The sequence below is a fragment of the Argiope bruennichi genome, chromosome 3, assembly GCF_947563725.1.
Source record: "Argiope bruennichi chromosome 3, qqArgBrue1.1, whole genome shotgun sequence".
NCBI lineage: Eukaryota > Metazoa > Arthropoda > Arachnida > Araneae > Araneidae > Argiope > Argiope bruennichi.
Window position 1 is genome coordinate 143,579,503 of NC_079153.1, and position 17,333 is coordinate 143,596,835.

The window sequence follows — 17,333 nt, forward strand, 5'->3', positions numbered from 1 at the left end:
TAATGAAAAAAAAGCAATGAAAATAAATGAAATGAAATAAATAAAAGAAATGAAAATAAAAAAAAAATGGTTTTGAATCCCCATCCAAAACATCATAGACACCCAAGGTTTTAGATTCGATTGTTTGTTTATATTATCTTTAAAAAAATTACATTAAATAAAAATAACAAAAATATGTTGATAAAAATTTATTTAATATCACTACAACTTCCGTATATAAAAGTATAGTTTACTTAACCAATAAAAAATATTTTTCGAAAAAGCTCTTAAAAATATTTTGAAAAATATTAAGATTAAGGGGAAAAAAATTAAATGAAAAAAAAAATATCACTAGAAAGGTAATTTTTTGAATTTTAAAATGGTGCAAAAATTGTTTTATGCAGTGATGTGATTCGAAATTATTAAAGAAAATCTTGAAATGTTCCTTAGTTTTTTAAATTAAAATTGTAATTTAAATTTTGAAGCACCATTTCTTAACATCTGGTATCCAAGAAGTAACTAAATATAATCCAAATTTGGAAGTTGTAAGTCCAACAATTTGCCTCAAAGGACGCAATTTACTGATAGTATACCAACCTATAAACATTATTATATAAGAATTATGAATAATTTTATCTCATATTTTCATAAAATATTAGATAAAATCTCATTTTTTTCCAAACAAAGGGAAATTGTTCGGCTTTGACTGAACTATGAAAATGATTTGTCTTTCATTACAAAGATAGAGATATTGTTGAAAATAAATATTTAAAAATTTATTGAAATTAAGAAGGAATTAAAAAAATTACCATTAAAAACAATGTATATAAACATATTTTGATTTTAAAGTTGAAGTAAAATCTGTTTTAATTGACAAACATTTTCAAAAGTCATAGCAGAAAAACGTCAAATTTTGTCTCGAGTTTTAAGTAATAAAAGTTGAAAAATTGCATTACCAAACTGTACACATTCCCGCCCTCCAACGCTATTTATGCTCCTCTGTAGACACACATTTTCTCTTTTATTAGAAAAAAGTTGTAAATAGTAAAATTTTTTTACATACATTATATAAAGAGTCATAGCAACAAAATGTTATTTAAAACTTCAATAACGTAAAAATATTTATTTATTCAAATTTTGCATCAAAATATTTTTATTATTTTTGACAGTTGGAGACGTTTCTTTTTAAATAAAAAACTATTATACAATAATAAAATAAATACATTTATGTTTTATTAATAAATCATTTAATAGATAATAATTTTTAATAAATAACTTAAAAAAATTCTTAATGAATAAAATTTGATAAAATTAAATTTATTAATAATAAAAAATTAATCTCCATCAAGTTCACATTGAAATTAAAAAAAAACTACATAAATTTCTGAAAGAATATAAAAGAAGCAAGTAAAAAAGGAAACGAATAAAGTTTCAGAAAGAGTAAAAGAAACAAAACAGTTTGATTCAAAGTTAAAGCGGAATAAATTCCTATTTAAAGGGGGAAATAAAGAAGATCAGAATAAATCGCCACAAATGTGCTCATTTGCCAAATCTTATAAACCCCTATTTATAGCTAGATAACGGAATTGGGGTAGTTCTTGTTATTGCCTACAGACGGCAGCAGACCGTTAGCGCCGTTTACATTCGCTATCTATAACACGGCTAAATCCCCCTTAGTTTAGAGGGGGTAAAAATATATCCTCCGGTTAACGCTACCCGCATACGCTTATTTACAAATATAGCGCTTCTAATTACAGCTGCAGTTAAAAATGTATTTTTCGATTTTATGAAAATGTAATTAATATAATATAAAAACTAAGGAAAAGGCTTCAGTTATTTTAAAATTTCAAAATCTTTGTATTATATTGTATTTGTATTTTACAATTTTTTTTGGATGTCTTAAGTGTATATTTTTTCGCAATTTCATTTGGTATTTTGAACAGAGAGTACATTACTATTTATCTTTTGGCATATATCAGCTGGTTTTAATTTTCTGTTTGTTAACAAAACCCACATGACAAGAGATGAGAATTAAGGAAAGATGCTTTCAAATTAGAGTTTGCATGACAAAATTTGTAAAAAATTACAGTGGTGGGAATTTTTTAAGAATTTTGTTAGTGAATAAATAAATAACTTGCTTGTTTATTGTATTAACAAAGTACATGGCTTTACGTGGATTTAAAGTTATTGAATTTGCTGGTTTAGCTCCTGCTCCTTTTTGTGGTATGGTATTAAGAGATAATGGTGCTTCCGTGATCAGAGTAGATAAAGTAAGTATTATCAAAAATTAATTTTTCTTCTTGAAATTTTAAAATTTTACTGTATCGTTATTTTTTAAATTCTTTTCTTACACAATACTTATTTTATTTATTTCACATTTGGAGTCACTTAAAATGTTTATGATATAAAAATTTATTATTTAAAAATATTTGGAGTTTTCTGCTACATTTTATTTGTTATAACTTACATTCGGAAGGAAAGTGTAATGCATATTTGTACAAGTAGCTCAAACAATTGAGAGTACACCTTACTTTTGCTTGCTAAATCCGACTTCCAATGCAAATAACACATTAACGGGAGGTGCAAATATGTTTTTATTTTTACACATAACAAATGGCTTAATTTAAAGCAATAAACAAAGAATAATCAATGAAAAACTTTGAAATTGAAAAGTTTAGAAGCATTTTAAATAAACATACACAGATTTTTACCAAAAAAATTGAGAATACACCAATGAAATGTTTGTAATATTTCGCACATAAAGAAAGAGTCCATATTTAGTTGCATGTCCTTTGGCTTTTATAATGGCCTCTAAATGTCATGGTACTGATTCGACCAATTTCTGGTGGTATAGATATTTTATCCCATACTTCTTGTTTTAAATAGGTTTTGTTTCTGATTTTGTGTTTCTGTACCGCTGTTTCAAGTGTGGCTCACAGTTTTTCAATTACATTGATGTCAGGGGACTGTGGTGGTGTGTGTAATTGCTGTTTACAATGAAAAAAGCCCCACATTTTGGCGTTACGGGCCATGTGTTTGGGATCGTTGTTCTGCTGGAAAATGAAATTTCCATCTAAACCCAAATTTTTAGCACTTTCCTTTAGATTGTTGTAAAGTATATCTGAGTAAACAATATGGTTCATAATGTTTTCTATAAAAACTAAATTTCTTATCCCGGATGAAGCCATACAACCCCAAAACATGACGGAGTCACCACCATGTTAACTGTAGAATGTAAATTTTTTGGATTCAAAGCAGTAATGGGCTTTCTCCATACAGCGCGATGGCCATCAGTGCCAAAAATATTGAATTTACTTTCTTCACTAAATATAACTTTCTTCCAAAAGTTATTGGTTTTCAATTGATGAGTTTTTGCAAACTAAAAATGGATTTTCTGATTTTGCAAGCTGATGAATGGTTTCTTTCTAGCAACTCAATATTTATGTCAGTTTGTCTATTCACATTTTGCATAGATTCAGCACTTAAACTTCTGCCAATAATTTGTGAAATTTTTGCAGCAAATTGGGTGAACCGTGTGGTCGCAGCAATCTAAAGGAAAGTGTTAAAAATTTGGGTTTAGATGGAAATTTCATTCTCCTGCAGGATAACGACCCCAAGCACACTGCACATAGTGTCCAACTATGGTATCTTTTTCATTGTAAACAGCAGTTACTCACACGATTACAGTCCCCCGACATCAATGTCATTAAAAATCTTGTCACACTCGAAACAGTGGTCCAGAGACACAAAATTAGAAACAAATGTTAAACCATTTAAAACAAATGTTGCAAGAAGAATGGGGTAAAACTTCAGATATCTCCAGAAATTGGTCGAATCAGTACTATGACATTTAGATGCCAGTATAAAAGCCAAAAAATATGCAACTAAATACTGACCCTTTCTTTCCATCTGAAATATTACAAAAATATCATTGGTGTATTCTCAATTTTTTGAGGCAAAAATATGTATATGTTTATTTAAAATGCTTCTAAACTTTTCAATTTCGAAGTTTTTCATTGATTATTCTTTGTTTATTACTTTAAATTAAGCCATTTGTTATGTTTAAAAATAAAAACATATTTGCACCTCCCGTTAATGTGTTATTTGCATTGTATGTCGGATTTAGCAAGTAAAAGTAAGGTGTACTTTTAATTGTTTGAGCCACTGTAAGTATAGATATTCTGCATTGTCGTATCATTGTAGTTAGATAATGAAGAAAAATTTGAATACTGCTAGATGTTTATATATATATATATATATATAACCAGTTGAGAAATAAATTACTTTATTTTTCATGTCCTGCAAAATAAAAATTGCATTATAAAATACCATTTTTAAAATTGACGAAGATAGCTTAAAGATGTATATAGTTCATCTTCTGAATGCTGTAAATCTTTACCTTAATAAAGAAGAAGGGGAAAAAAAAAAAAAAAATGCTTAATTGTGAAAAGTTGTATCAAAAGAACTGAAGTTCAAGTTTTGACTTCAAAGTCATTGAATTTATCGATATAACATATCCTTCATATGGGTATAGTATTAAAGAGTTTAGCTTTTTTTTTTTAAAAAAAAAGCTGAAACAAGTCTAATATGAGCATATCAAAGAAATTAAAATATTATTTCTACTATTTGTTAGAGATTCATGATTAATCATTCATCAAATAAGATTTTAGAATTTGTTTTGTTTTCAATATTAAATTCTGTATCATTTTGAACTACTTATTGATAAGTTTGTATAAGAATTATATCTTATAGAAAATAAATTTCTATGCAGTTTGCATTTATGGCTTAGACTTTATATTTTTAGAATGAGATCTTATACATAATTGTATGTTTCGTATTGCATTTTAGCACAATTAATATTTTACAGATAAGGATTTGTCATTTTTAGTGTCTTCTATAACATTTGACCATTATTCAAAATTATGAGGTTAATTAAGAAAAAAAAATCCCTTACGTTTCTTCAAAACAGGACTTTAATTCAGAAAACCCTGGTAGACATACATGTTTGAAACATTATAAGTAATGAACACCATTCTCTAAGTCATATGAATTCTTTAACTTCTTTTTCTCTTTTGTTCGTTGATTTTATAAATTCCTTTTCTTTCCATATTTCTTTATTTTATTCAAAAAGATATTCACTGTTGAATTTATGTATTAGAAACTTACTTGATGATAATATCATTTTAATGTTTAATATTTAGTAATGAATTATAGAAATACTTGTGTTAAGGAACTTGAATATTAATGAAATATGCTCTATAAATTCATAAAATTTTTTAAGCCTAAGCATAATTTTTATCATAAATGTTCATTGAATGATATGAAAATCATTCATTGAATCAATAAATTCCTTTTTTTCAACTTTCAAGACACATATCTAGTTATGTTTTATTTGCTTATTTATTTATTTAGCCCTTCACAATGGGAGAGATGGATGCATTAGCTAGAGGCAAACGATCTGTGGTTGTTGATTTCAAAAAACCAACTTCTACCTCTATTCTGTCCAGATTATGTGCCAAAGCAGATGTTCTTATTGATCCATTCCGTCCAGGTTTTGTGTTGCATTAATTTTTCAATTTTGGATAACAATGATTTTTTTTTTTAATATTGTGATTTTGATCAATAATAATTTTTGTAATGAAAGAGAAAATTTCTTTGTTTCTTTTTCTTAATGCCATTTTTTATTATTTATTTTATCTGTTCCTTTGCACAAACATCATATTTAAGGGGTGGGGGATGGCTAAAAAAGAAAAGACAATTCAGATACTTTTATTCAATAAGTATGTTGTCTTTTAAAATATTTTGGTATTTCTAAATGTTGTATATATTTGTATTCATTAATCTTTTTCCTGTGATAAAGTTCATTTAAATCCATAATTTGTATTTTCATATTTAACATGTCGGCAAATATATAACTTATTTCTTCAAAACATGTAGTGAGCTCTTGATATTTTGAATAATAATGTGAAAGGAAATGTTTATGAAACAATATAAAAGAGACTGCATTTCATCAGATGAATATATTTATGTAAAATAAAAAAGGCGGTCTTAAGATGCCTAAAGTATTATTATCATTTGTTTAGATTATGATAAAATGTTTATTTACATACTTCCTCACATTTAAACTAGGCTATTATTTCATTCTTCGTTGACTTGCAATTTATTATTTTCAGTTTTTCAAATAAGCTCTGAAACAAAAGTAAGAATTCAACTAAATTCGGTGCCAATTTTAGAAGGGGAAAAAAATGAATTAGAGGAAAGAGATAGAAAATTTTAGAGAGAAAGAAAATAATTCAATTTATAATATTGAATTGGAATTTAAAAGAGTAAACCAATGGCATAGGGTTAAAATCGTCATTATTCAATATTACTGTTTTATGATCATTTCTGAAATACAAATTATTTTGAAATTACTTTATATCATTTTAATTTTTTAATAAGAATATACTTTTATGTTTTGGAAAGACCTTAATTCATTTACCTTAATTTAATAATGTTCAGCAATTATATTAATTCATTATATTATAATAACAATTATTTTAATGAACACAATAAAACATTTACTGAACAATTATTTGATATTGATTAAAATGATGCAAAATTAGATTTTTCTTTGTAACTTCATAAGAGTTTATAGATTTATTATTGATATCATAAAAAAGAAAAAAAAAAGTAGAGAAAATTTCTTTGTTTCTTTTTCTTAATGCCATTTTTTATTATTTATTTTATCTGTTCCTTTGCACAAACATCATATTTAAGGGGTGGGGGATGGCTAAAAAAGAAAAGACAATTCAGATACTTTTATTCAATAAGTATGTTGTCTTTTAAAATATTTTGGTATTTCTAAATGCTGTATATATTTGTATTCATTAATCTTTTTCCTGTGATAAAGTTCATTTAAATCCATAATTTGTATTTTCATATTTAACATGTCGGCAAATATATAACTTATTTCTTCAAAACATGTAGTGAGCTCTTGATATTTTGAATAATAATGTGAAAGGAAATGTTTATGAAACAATATAAAAGAGACTGCATTTCATCAGATGAATATATTTATGTAAAATAAAAAAGGCGGTCTTAAGATGCCTAAAGTATTATTATCATTTGTTTAGATTATGATAAAATGTTTATTTACATACTTCCTCACATTTAAACTAGGCTATTATTTCATTCTTCGTTGACTTGCAATTTATTATTTTCAGTTTTTCAAATAAGCTCTGAAACAAAAGTAAGAATTCAACTAAATTCGGTGCCAATTTTAGAAGGGGAAAAAAATGAATTAGAGGAAAGAGATAGAAAATTTTAGAGAGAAAGAAAATAATTCAATTTATAATATTGAATTGGAATTTAAAAGAGTAAACCAATGGCATAGGGTTAAAATCGTCATTATTCAATATTACTGTTTTATGATCATTTCTGAAATACAAATTATTTTGAAATTACTTTATATCATTTTAATTTTTTAATAAGAATATACTTTTATGTTTTGGAAAGACCTTAATTCATTTACCTTAATTTAATAATGTTCAGCAATTATATTAATTCATTATATTATAATAACAATTATTTTAATGAACACAATAAAACATTTACTGAACAATTATTTGATATTGATTAAAATGATGCAAAATTAGATTTTTCTTTGTAACTTCATAAGAGTTTATAGATTTATTATTGATATCATTAACTAAGTTTTCAGTATAAAAAAATTCAAGCTATTTTTTTTTTACTTTTCTTATTTTTTTGTTTTAAAGGATTTTAAGGTTTTTTTAAAAAATGTATATAGGGTAAAGAAATATTAAAAAAATATATAAATTATCTAAAATATGGCTAAAATTATAAATTTCTCTGTAATTTGTTGCAATGCAATGCTTATAGTCATGTTTCTAATAGTATTATTTATTAATATAAATAATTTTCTATTCTTCAGGTGTGATGGAAAAATTCAATTTAGGTCCTTCAGAATTATGTAAGCTCAATCCTAAACTTATTTATGCACGGTTAACAGGCTTTGGGCAGGATGGTCCTTTTTCTAAAATGGCTGGTCATGATATTAATTACATTGCAATAGCTGGTGAGTGTGAAAATAAATATTCATAGCTTTGGAAGTATTTTTTTATGTCTAGTAAGATTACTTAGATGATTATTCAATTGCTTAATAAATTCACTTATACTGTTTGGCCATATCAGGATATTATATGAGCAACATAATACTTGCAGAGCTCTAACAGAGGCGGCAGTAGCAGGGGGGCAATTTCCCTCGTGTTGGCAACCTCTTGCACCCCCCCCCCCCGGTCGGTGAGGGATTGAGAGTTTCGGCGACAAAAATTTTCACCACTTGAGGATGAAAGAAGTTATATCAGCAGATTTTTAGGTTTTTGATTGAAATATCTTTTATCAAGGTTGTAATTTGCATTAATTTGGCAGTATCTACGACTAGGGGAATAAGATATCCCATTCTGCCGACAATTTCTGGAAAGCCGCCTGTGAACTAAATAGACAGAAATTCGCAAATTTTCATACATCTGATTCAAATATCATTAATTAAATTTATAATTTGTATTATGTTTTGCTATGTGACCTATAAGGTGATAGGTGAATAAGATATCGCAATTTGCCAAAACTTTTCGATTGATTGACTGAATTCAATTCTATGGATGCCAATGCTGTTGAGTCCACAGACATCTGATTTAAATGCAGTTAATTCAGTTTATAATTTGTACCGTATTTAGCAGAATAATCAATAAGCTGAGAAGTGAATAAGACTTCACATTTTTGCCAACTAATCTTTGTTTTTCTGCAAAAGTGTTATCATAGTTTATAAGACAAACATTATTTTCATCGAGTATTTCTATTTCCTTCAAGTAGAGTTATTAGAGAAATATACTTTTATATTATACATGAATAGGGCAATAGAGTTCTTTTCCCTAATTCAATGCATAATAATTCTAAAATTGTCATTTTTTTCATCTAATTGTTACATCCTCGGTAACAATTGGTAAATATATTTTATGTATTTCGCTGAGAATTCTCTGATTAAAATCTAGTTAATAGTTAAACTAAATTTAATAAAACGCTGTTTTCTCTGGACATTCTTCTGCAATATGCATGCTAAGAAGAGTTACATTGCTGTAGCCAAATTACGTGTATTCATTATAAGTCTCTGGAATAAGTAAATTGTATAACTATGAATTAAATTTATTTTACATTAAAATATCTATTTTTTGCAATCTAATTTACAGGCTGGAATTATTATACTACACAAGTCTTACCGACTTCAATTGATGACAAAAAATAAATATATGTTGTATGGTAGTTTTTCAGCTACGCTGAAAGAGCTTATCCAAGCATGCACTAAATTTATTAAATAAATTATTTCTTAAATTCTTCAGATTCTGCTTTCAGTATTATAACTATGTTATCGAAAAAGGCATTTTTAAAAAAAAATTTCAGTTACTCTTTGCGGCAAAATCTATATAATATTATGCGCTTCTAAATTTTTAATGGACTTTGGATAAGGATATCTTGTTAAAATGATGATTAAAATAGTTATTCATAGAATATTCATATATTGCACATTTACCCTTTCACATACGGATTTACTTAACTTTCTAATTAGATGACAAATCTTGTTTGGGACAAATTGGGAGCTCATATCATATTCAATTGTTTTTTTAATAAATGCATTGATTTTTACTTTCTTGCATACGTAGTATAGAGAAAGTATAGTAGTTGTCAAAAACTTTGAACTTGAGATTTTGACTAATCTCCACATTTCAGACCTCTCTGTTTTCGAAAAACACATTTTTTAGGAAAAATCTATCTATCTGTTTGTGACAAAGATAACTGAAAAACGCTTTGAGCTAAGCAGTTGAAATTCGGTATACGGTCTGTACACCAAATTTGCAGATTTCTATCAAAGTTTGAATAAAATCTGTTCAGAGGAAGTCCGTCAGTCCGGCTGTTCGAATATAAGTTGCACGATAATTACAAAACGAAGAGAGCTAGATCAGTAAAATTTGACACACAAATTTGACATCTGTAGTATAAATTCCTATGAAACTTTGAGCCAAATTGAACCATGGATTGACTGTCTATTGGTCTCTACTTTCAGAAACACGCAAGCTTGAGAATTCAAATGAGTTAAATATATCAAATTTGCTATTCAATTTTGTGACTACAAGTGTAGTTTTGTTTCAGTCATTTAACACAGATTCGATTATTTAAAACACAAATTCGATTTTTGAATACTATTAATGCATGCTACAGATTAATCGCCAAATAACTCGCCAAGGATGATATAACAGATTCATTAAAATTCTAAATTCACGCCAAAGGTAATATTTCGTAACTATTGTATGCAAATGCCATGTAAGGCATTTTCTGGCATGACATGTTTATTAGAAAGTATGGGAGAAAGTTTTGGGGCCACTATTGCCCTTGGTTTTAATCTTAAATATACATTGAAAAATAAATACATGGGGAACCGAATGTTTAAGTAGACCATTTTTCATATCTTACAAAAAATAGTAAGTTTGTCATTATATTTACAAAATGTTTTCTCCAACCTTCTTAAGAAACAACATTTGTATCTTTTCAGCATTCTATATTGTTCGTGTCCGAACTATAGTAAATTTTTGCTGTGCACGCACGCTTATTTTATCTATATACCACAATCTAAAATGAAATATAATTATATTTATTTCAAAAATTAGATCTTATGGCAAGTAAATTTCAAGAGCCTCATAAAAAAAGAATAGAGTCAAATATTGACAATCTTTTGATGGTCAATAACAGAATCAGGGAACAATTTTTTTCAAGTATCTTTGTAAATATTTAACAATGAAAGAAAGGGCCAGTATCTGAATAAAAAAAGCTAAATAATAATTTCCTTTAATTAAATGTAAAAATGAGTTATAATGAGTTATTTTGAACCCAAATTAGAGAAATTGTGCTTGCCCCCCCTGTCGGATTTGTCTTGCCTCCCCGTTGGCAAACCTCTATCCGCCCCTGAGCTCTAAAAAGTAAAATGTTAAATAAAATTTATTATAAAATCTCATTTTTATCACTTCTTTTCTAATAAACTTAACTTTTTCTTTTTTTATAAAATTCTGTATGAAATTATGTTTCTGATGTTAGTTATGGAATAAGGTAAACTTTTTAGGAGGTATTTTTGTTCATCCTAATTACTTTACAAATTAAAAAAATTAACTTTCCATTTCATACTTTTCTGATAATTTTTTTTTAAAATTTGCATCTTTTTTTTTTTTTTTTTCCTTTAATAGTTGAAAGAAAAATAACTTAGCTTTATTTGTTTGGCAGTTTATATAGTTTTTTTAAAATCTGTATCTGAAAAAATATATGTACCAAAATCTTTTTTTCTACATCAACAGGAATAGAATTTGTGATTAAATTTAGCTTATGTAGACGTGTGCTTTCTGTTTTAATATTTATCAAAATACTGCAAGAGACGTTTTTAATTTGGAAAAAATTTGCAACCAGGTAGAAATTCCTCCAAAAATTTTATTACTTTAAGAAACAATAATGTTGTATATTAGAAATTATTATAAAATGATCAGAATAATTTTCATGTTGAATAAAATGCACGAATCAAAATCTTTAACTTCATTACATCGTGATCCTTTCTGTTTGTTGCAATAGAGTATTTTATTAAGAGCCAAGAGAATTTTAAATTTAATCAAAAAGGTATTTAAATGTCTTAACATTGGGATACTTATAAATATTTCACTCAAATGTAATACAAATATTGAATTAACAAGTGTTATAAAAAGTTCTACGATCGGGTGCTATTATAGTCTTTCGTATTACATATGACTTTTAAAATCTAGCTTCTTTTAATCAGTTAAAATTATCGTAAGATAAATACTCTTAGTTTTTAAAAAAAATATTTCTTCTTTTGTTAGGTGTTCTATCGGCCCTAGGAGGAGAGAAACCGCAGCATCCAATCAATTTAATGGGAGACTTTGCAGGTGGTGGCCTTATTTGTGCTCTAGGCATCTGCCTTGCTTTACTAGATAGATACAGATCTGGTAAAGGACAAGTGATTGATGCGAACATGGTAAACTTTATTCAAAATAGTTTCGTCCTCCCTTTCAAATGAGTATGATAATGATTTCAAATGAGTAAATAGTTTTTATTAAAACAGAGCATTCAGCACATAAAAGTTATGTGGTTTTACACTGAAAATAATATTAATTTGTACCTCCTTAATTAAAGACAATATTTCAGCTTATTATTTATGAAAGAGTATTTTTATTTATTAACCTTTTTCAATTATCAAAATAATGAATTATAACTGTTTTAGGTTCTTCTGTTTGCTTCATTTGTATATGCTTCCTACTAAATAGCCGTAATTACTAAACTAAAAGATTGACACAATTCTGATGTTTAGGATATATTCTTTCCTAAAGTTGCACACCTGAATAATATTATTTATTAACATTATCCCTACCAGGTTGAAGGATCAGCATATGTATCCAGTTGGTTGTGGGCTAGCCGTTCTAAATCATATCCTTACCCACTTTGGTCAAAGCCTAGAGGTGAGAATATTTTAGATGGTGGTGCCCATTTTTACCAGACATATAAAACAAAAGATGGAAAATACATTGCAGTAGGAGCACTGGAACATTCTTTCTATTCTGCTTTTATAGAAGGTAAAATTTTTGCTTTTCTTAATATCTTATTTCAATTTTGATTATATTCCAGATTTCTTGTCACTGTTCTTTTTAAAAATTATTTTATAAGAGATGTATAGAGTTCGTCAATTTTACTTTTCATGGTGATTACTTTTGTAATAGTTAACATTAAATATTGATTGAAATAAAAAATAAATGGTGTTTTTTTTTTTTTTTATTGAAAAAAGGAAAGGGGGGAAAAAAGACAATTATATACAAGTTTTATAAATATGCCATGATAATAATCTATAGCATAATGTTACAAAGGCAATATTATATTATTTAATGATGGCTTGCTTTCCTTTATTAAACATTTTTAATCTTTCCTTTTCAAAAATTAAAAAAAGAATTTGTTGAAGATACAATTTTTTTTAAGCATTATTGATTTGTTCCAATGTAATTAAAATTATTGTAATGGTTCAAATCATATTCGTTAGGAATAAATTTCATTAATTCAGCCTCAACAAAGAAACAGCAAAACTTCAGTTAAGTGCATTTATCTTTAAATTGCTGGATTAGTTCTATTCCAAACTACTATTCCAAATAATTATAAAATAAGGTCAATGTATTTTCTCAGCATCTCATAGAGTTACTGTCTACAGTTTTCTTCATTAATGATCACATGAGTTGAATGAAGCAAAGAGTAAATAATCAGATAGTAATCAATGGAGAGAAATAAATAAAAATCTAAATATTTATTGGTACAGAAGCTGTATCAACTCATAGATAAAGAAATTCTACTGGTACAGTTTCTGTTCTCTCTTAAGATTAAAGGCTAATATTGGGTTATCAAAATAGCAAATTAAATTACATAAAAATATATAATTTGAAAGAAATCATGATTTAGATTTTTGGATGTATTGTTTCTTTTCTTTTGAGACACATGGCACAAATGATAAAAGCAGTGTCCGTGAATTTAAACAATTTAGTTTATATATAATTTTTCTATAAAAAGTTACAAAATCAACTTTGTGAAGAACTGTGTTTATATAACTGAATTACAACTAAGCACAAACTATACTAGTAATGTTATGAATTGCAGATATCATACAGTCCACTAGACTTCACTATTTTTTATAGCTTAGTCCTTGCACTTTAAGTCCTTGCACTTCAAAAACAAGCATTTTACATAAAAAATGTAGCCAAATGAAAATCATCACATTATGACAAATTTTTATGGTCCGGCAGCTTGTATAATTAATAGCTGCTACACTATTGTACTCTCTCAGATACATAATTGGTTTAGTTTAAATTTCACTGAGAATTATTTGTAATATGCATATCAGCAAACAGTTACAGTGGCTTGATGTGTAATTTTGGCTAAAAGGTAAGAGAGTTACATGCTTGAAATCAGCTTGTACAAAAGATTCATCTTGTGCACATTCCAGTGCATAAAAAAAATTCATCAGGAGCAAATTTTTTTCTTTCTTATATAATACAGAAACTTGAAGAGCCATCCTCATACAGCATACTTAAAATCTAAGATTTACTTTTTGAAATTAATCCATTTAAAATTTCAAACCAGGATTTTAATAAATTAATTATTATATTAAGACATTTCTTTTAATTTCTTAATTTATAGGTGCTTGTATGGTCAAAATGTACTAGAACTGAATTATTTTTAAACTTTAGCAAACACTTCAGAACTGATATAGCAAATTTACATAATCTAACCCAAAAATTTGAAGAAAAGAAAGGAAAGTAACATTGATAATGAAGAAAATAGCATCTTTCTTAGTTATTTTGTGCTACATATAGTATTTTCAATGCTTAAATAAATAGATATGTAGTCATACTAAACATATCAGTAATCTCAATTTGTGTATCAAGTTTTCTTTTGGAATAATATTACAAAATATAAATTTTATTTCCTGATTAGAATTTTTATTAAAACATGACAAAGCTAATAAATTTCTAAATTTCAAAGAAAATTTGTCATATTATATGAGATTTTCTTTATCTTAAATAAACTTTTGATTGTGCTACATTTATAATTTTTTAAAAAGTTTCTTGATTAGATGCATAAATCTTTATATGCATATAATTTTTTGATCTATTTGAAAAATTTAAAGAAAAAGTAACATAAATTATTTATTTTAAGAATATTACCAAAGATTTTCATCCTATTTATTTAATTGCTGGAATTATTTTAAATTAGCTTCTTCAGTAATCATTTCTTCAGCTGCCATATCAATATAATCATGTCAACCAACTTTGATAAACTCCATTTTATCACAACCAAAGAAATAAAATATGTGCTGTTCTATATGTTATATCATTGTAACTATACTGTTTTAAATTATACTTGCTCAGTAAGCAGAAAGCATTTTGATTATTTAGCTGTACTTGCATTGCAATGTGATGAAATTGGGTGAGTAAAATAGGCAAAATCTGTCATCAAATTTTTGAGGTGTGGAACTCTGTTAAAAGTTCCATTCTGTAATACCTCTCATAAATAGAGGGGCATGGACAAGTGACATATCTAAGGCCCATAAACTTTCATCTGAAAAGAATGATAAAAATATTATTATAAGGAACTCTGTTAATGCTTTTCTTCATAAAGACTGTACAGTAAATTGCTTTTGAAGTTTCTCTCAATAATTCAAGCTGCTTGGGAGGAAAGGCAGGAATCAGTGCTGGCATACTTAAAGGTCACAAATTTTCGAGTGAAAATGGGGAAAAATCAGACTAGTAATGGGGCTGGATTTTTCTAATTATTTTAAACTGATTATACTTGGAATTAATGAATTTAGAAATGCACATTCAAACTGAATCTATGCCTTAAAAAAAGCCATTAAATCAACTGTTCCATTAAAAAAAAAAAAAAAAAAAAAACTTTATTTTCTAACCTTTTTAATGAAATTTATTCTTAGGCTTAGGCTTGGATCCAGATAATTTTTCTCAAGATAAATTTGGCCCAGAAACCCAAAAGAAATGCGCAGACGTGTTCCTCACAAAAACCCAGGCTGAATGGTGTGAAAAATTTGATCTTACCGATGCTTGTGTGACTCCAGTGGTGCCACTTGAAGAGGCACACAATCATCCTCATAATGCTCACAACCGGTCTTTTATGAAACAGGATGAAACTATAGTACCTAGACCTGCACCTCGATTGTCTCGAACTCCAGCAGAACCTGGTCTAACGAATCCGGTTCCAGGGCAACATACTAGAGAGATCCTTCTTGAAATAGGATTTAGAGAGGATGAAATTGAATCATTTATTGAAGATGGAACTGTGTATTGTGTAGACATGAAAGCTTCTCTATAGAACAGAATCTAAGGTTTCTTTTTGATACAAATGTTATAACTCGATGCAACCTTTAGATATATTTTGCTGTATCCAGGGTGGCCAGCATTTCTTCTGTTTGATTTCTCTGACTTCACCTGTTTTTAAGAAATTTACCGGACATTTTTTTTTTTATGTTTATAATACCTTCAGAGCGATATCATTTTATTTTATTCTCTTTAATTATTGAACAATATTTGAGAAATTGTTCTACTCTCTTAACTAAATTCAATGTAAAATCAAATTTAATTCTCAGAAAAAAAAAACATCATTTTTACTTATTAAATTTCAGATAAGCTTCAATAGTCTAAAACCCTTTCCTTTTTTTTTTTCAAATATATTAACCAACATTTCAAGATACATGCCCGTCTAGACTTACTTTTAACCAATCAGTCACATCTCGGAACTGTTTGTCAAATTTACTCACGAAAAATGCTATATAAAAATATATACCCATTGGCGGAATGCTCAAGAATGAAATGACTTGTTTGCTTCCAGTGGCGTCTCTCCTCCATCCATACAGTTTACCAACACGCCAATCAGAACTGAGCAATAACTTCATTAACAGAAAGAAAAAAAAAACTCATTTATAAATACGAAATGAAATCTCTGCATCAAAATGCGAAAATTTCATCGACGAAAACAAAATTGCATTGACATCAAGCTCACCAACTAGTAAAAAAAAAATCGATTGCACGCTAATTCAATACTTAACCGGTAAAATAGAGAAAAAAAGGAAATGAGGTCCTTGTCAATTTTTCCTTTATTGCATAAAAAGAAAAATATTTCAAAGGTATAAATAAATAAAAAAAAAAATAGTATGAATAAATTTTGTAAATTTTTGTGGTAAACTGTTTCATATACATCAAATCATATAAGAAAAATGCCACCCTTCTTTTTTACAAGAATTTTTGGAAAAAATTACGAGAGGCATGTGCACCTATAATGATATAATATCAAAGAAATTAATTTCTCATATTTAATATTATTTTTAAATTATAGAGCATTTTTTGAATATATGGGGAATTTTAAACGATCACTAAATAAAAAAAAATGTTAAAAGAAAATATTAGAAATAACGTCCATAGCATTCGTTCATACGGAGAATTTAGTAATACGTGTTTATAATATTTTTTAAAGGTTTACGGAAATAATAGCATTAAGGTTCAATATTTCATAATTCAACAAAAAGATCTCTCTGAGGGGGGGATATAATTATTGTGAAACACTTATGTAATTAAAATAAATTGTTTTGGAATAACAATAATAGGTTAACATTTTGCAACCAATTTCGCTCTCATAATATGTGGTATAAACGATTTGACGTTCGAAGGTAGAAAAGTGTGTGTGGGGATAGCTCCTTATATATC

General features: G+C 27.2%; 1 protein-coding gene across 1 annotated transcript; it reads left to right on the forward strand.

The window, feature by feature from the left end:
- Positions 1-1,963: 1,963 nt before the first annotated feature.
- LOC129964249 (alpha-methylacyl-CoA racemase-like) lies at positions 1,964-16,569 on the forward strand. The gene is made up of 6 exons (XM_056078991.1): positions 1,964-2,249; positions 5,392-5,530; positions 7,913-8,056; positions 11,907-12,061; positions 12,458-12,656; positions 15,551-16,569. Exons 1-6 carry the CDS (start codon positions 2,142-2,144, stop codon positions 15,943-15,945), a joined length of 1,140 nt encoding a protein of 379 aa, XP_055934966.1. The 5' UTR covers positions 1,964-2,141; the 3' UTR covers positions 15,946-16,569.
- Positions 16,570-17,333: the final 764 nt, after the last annotated feature.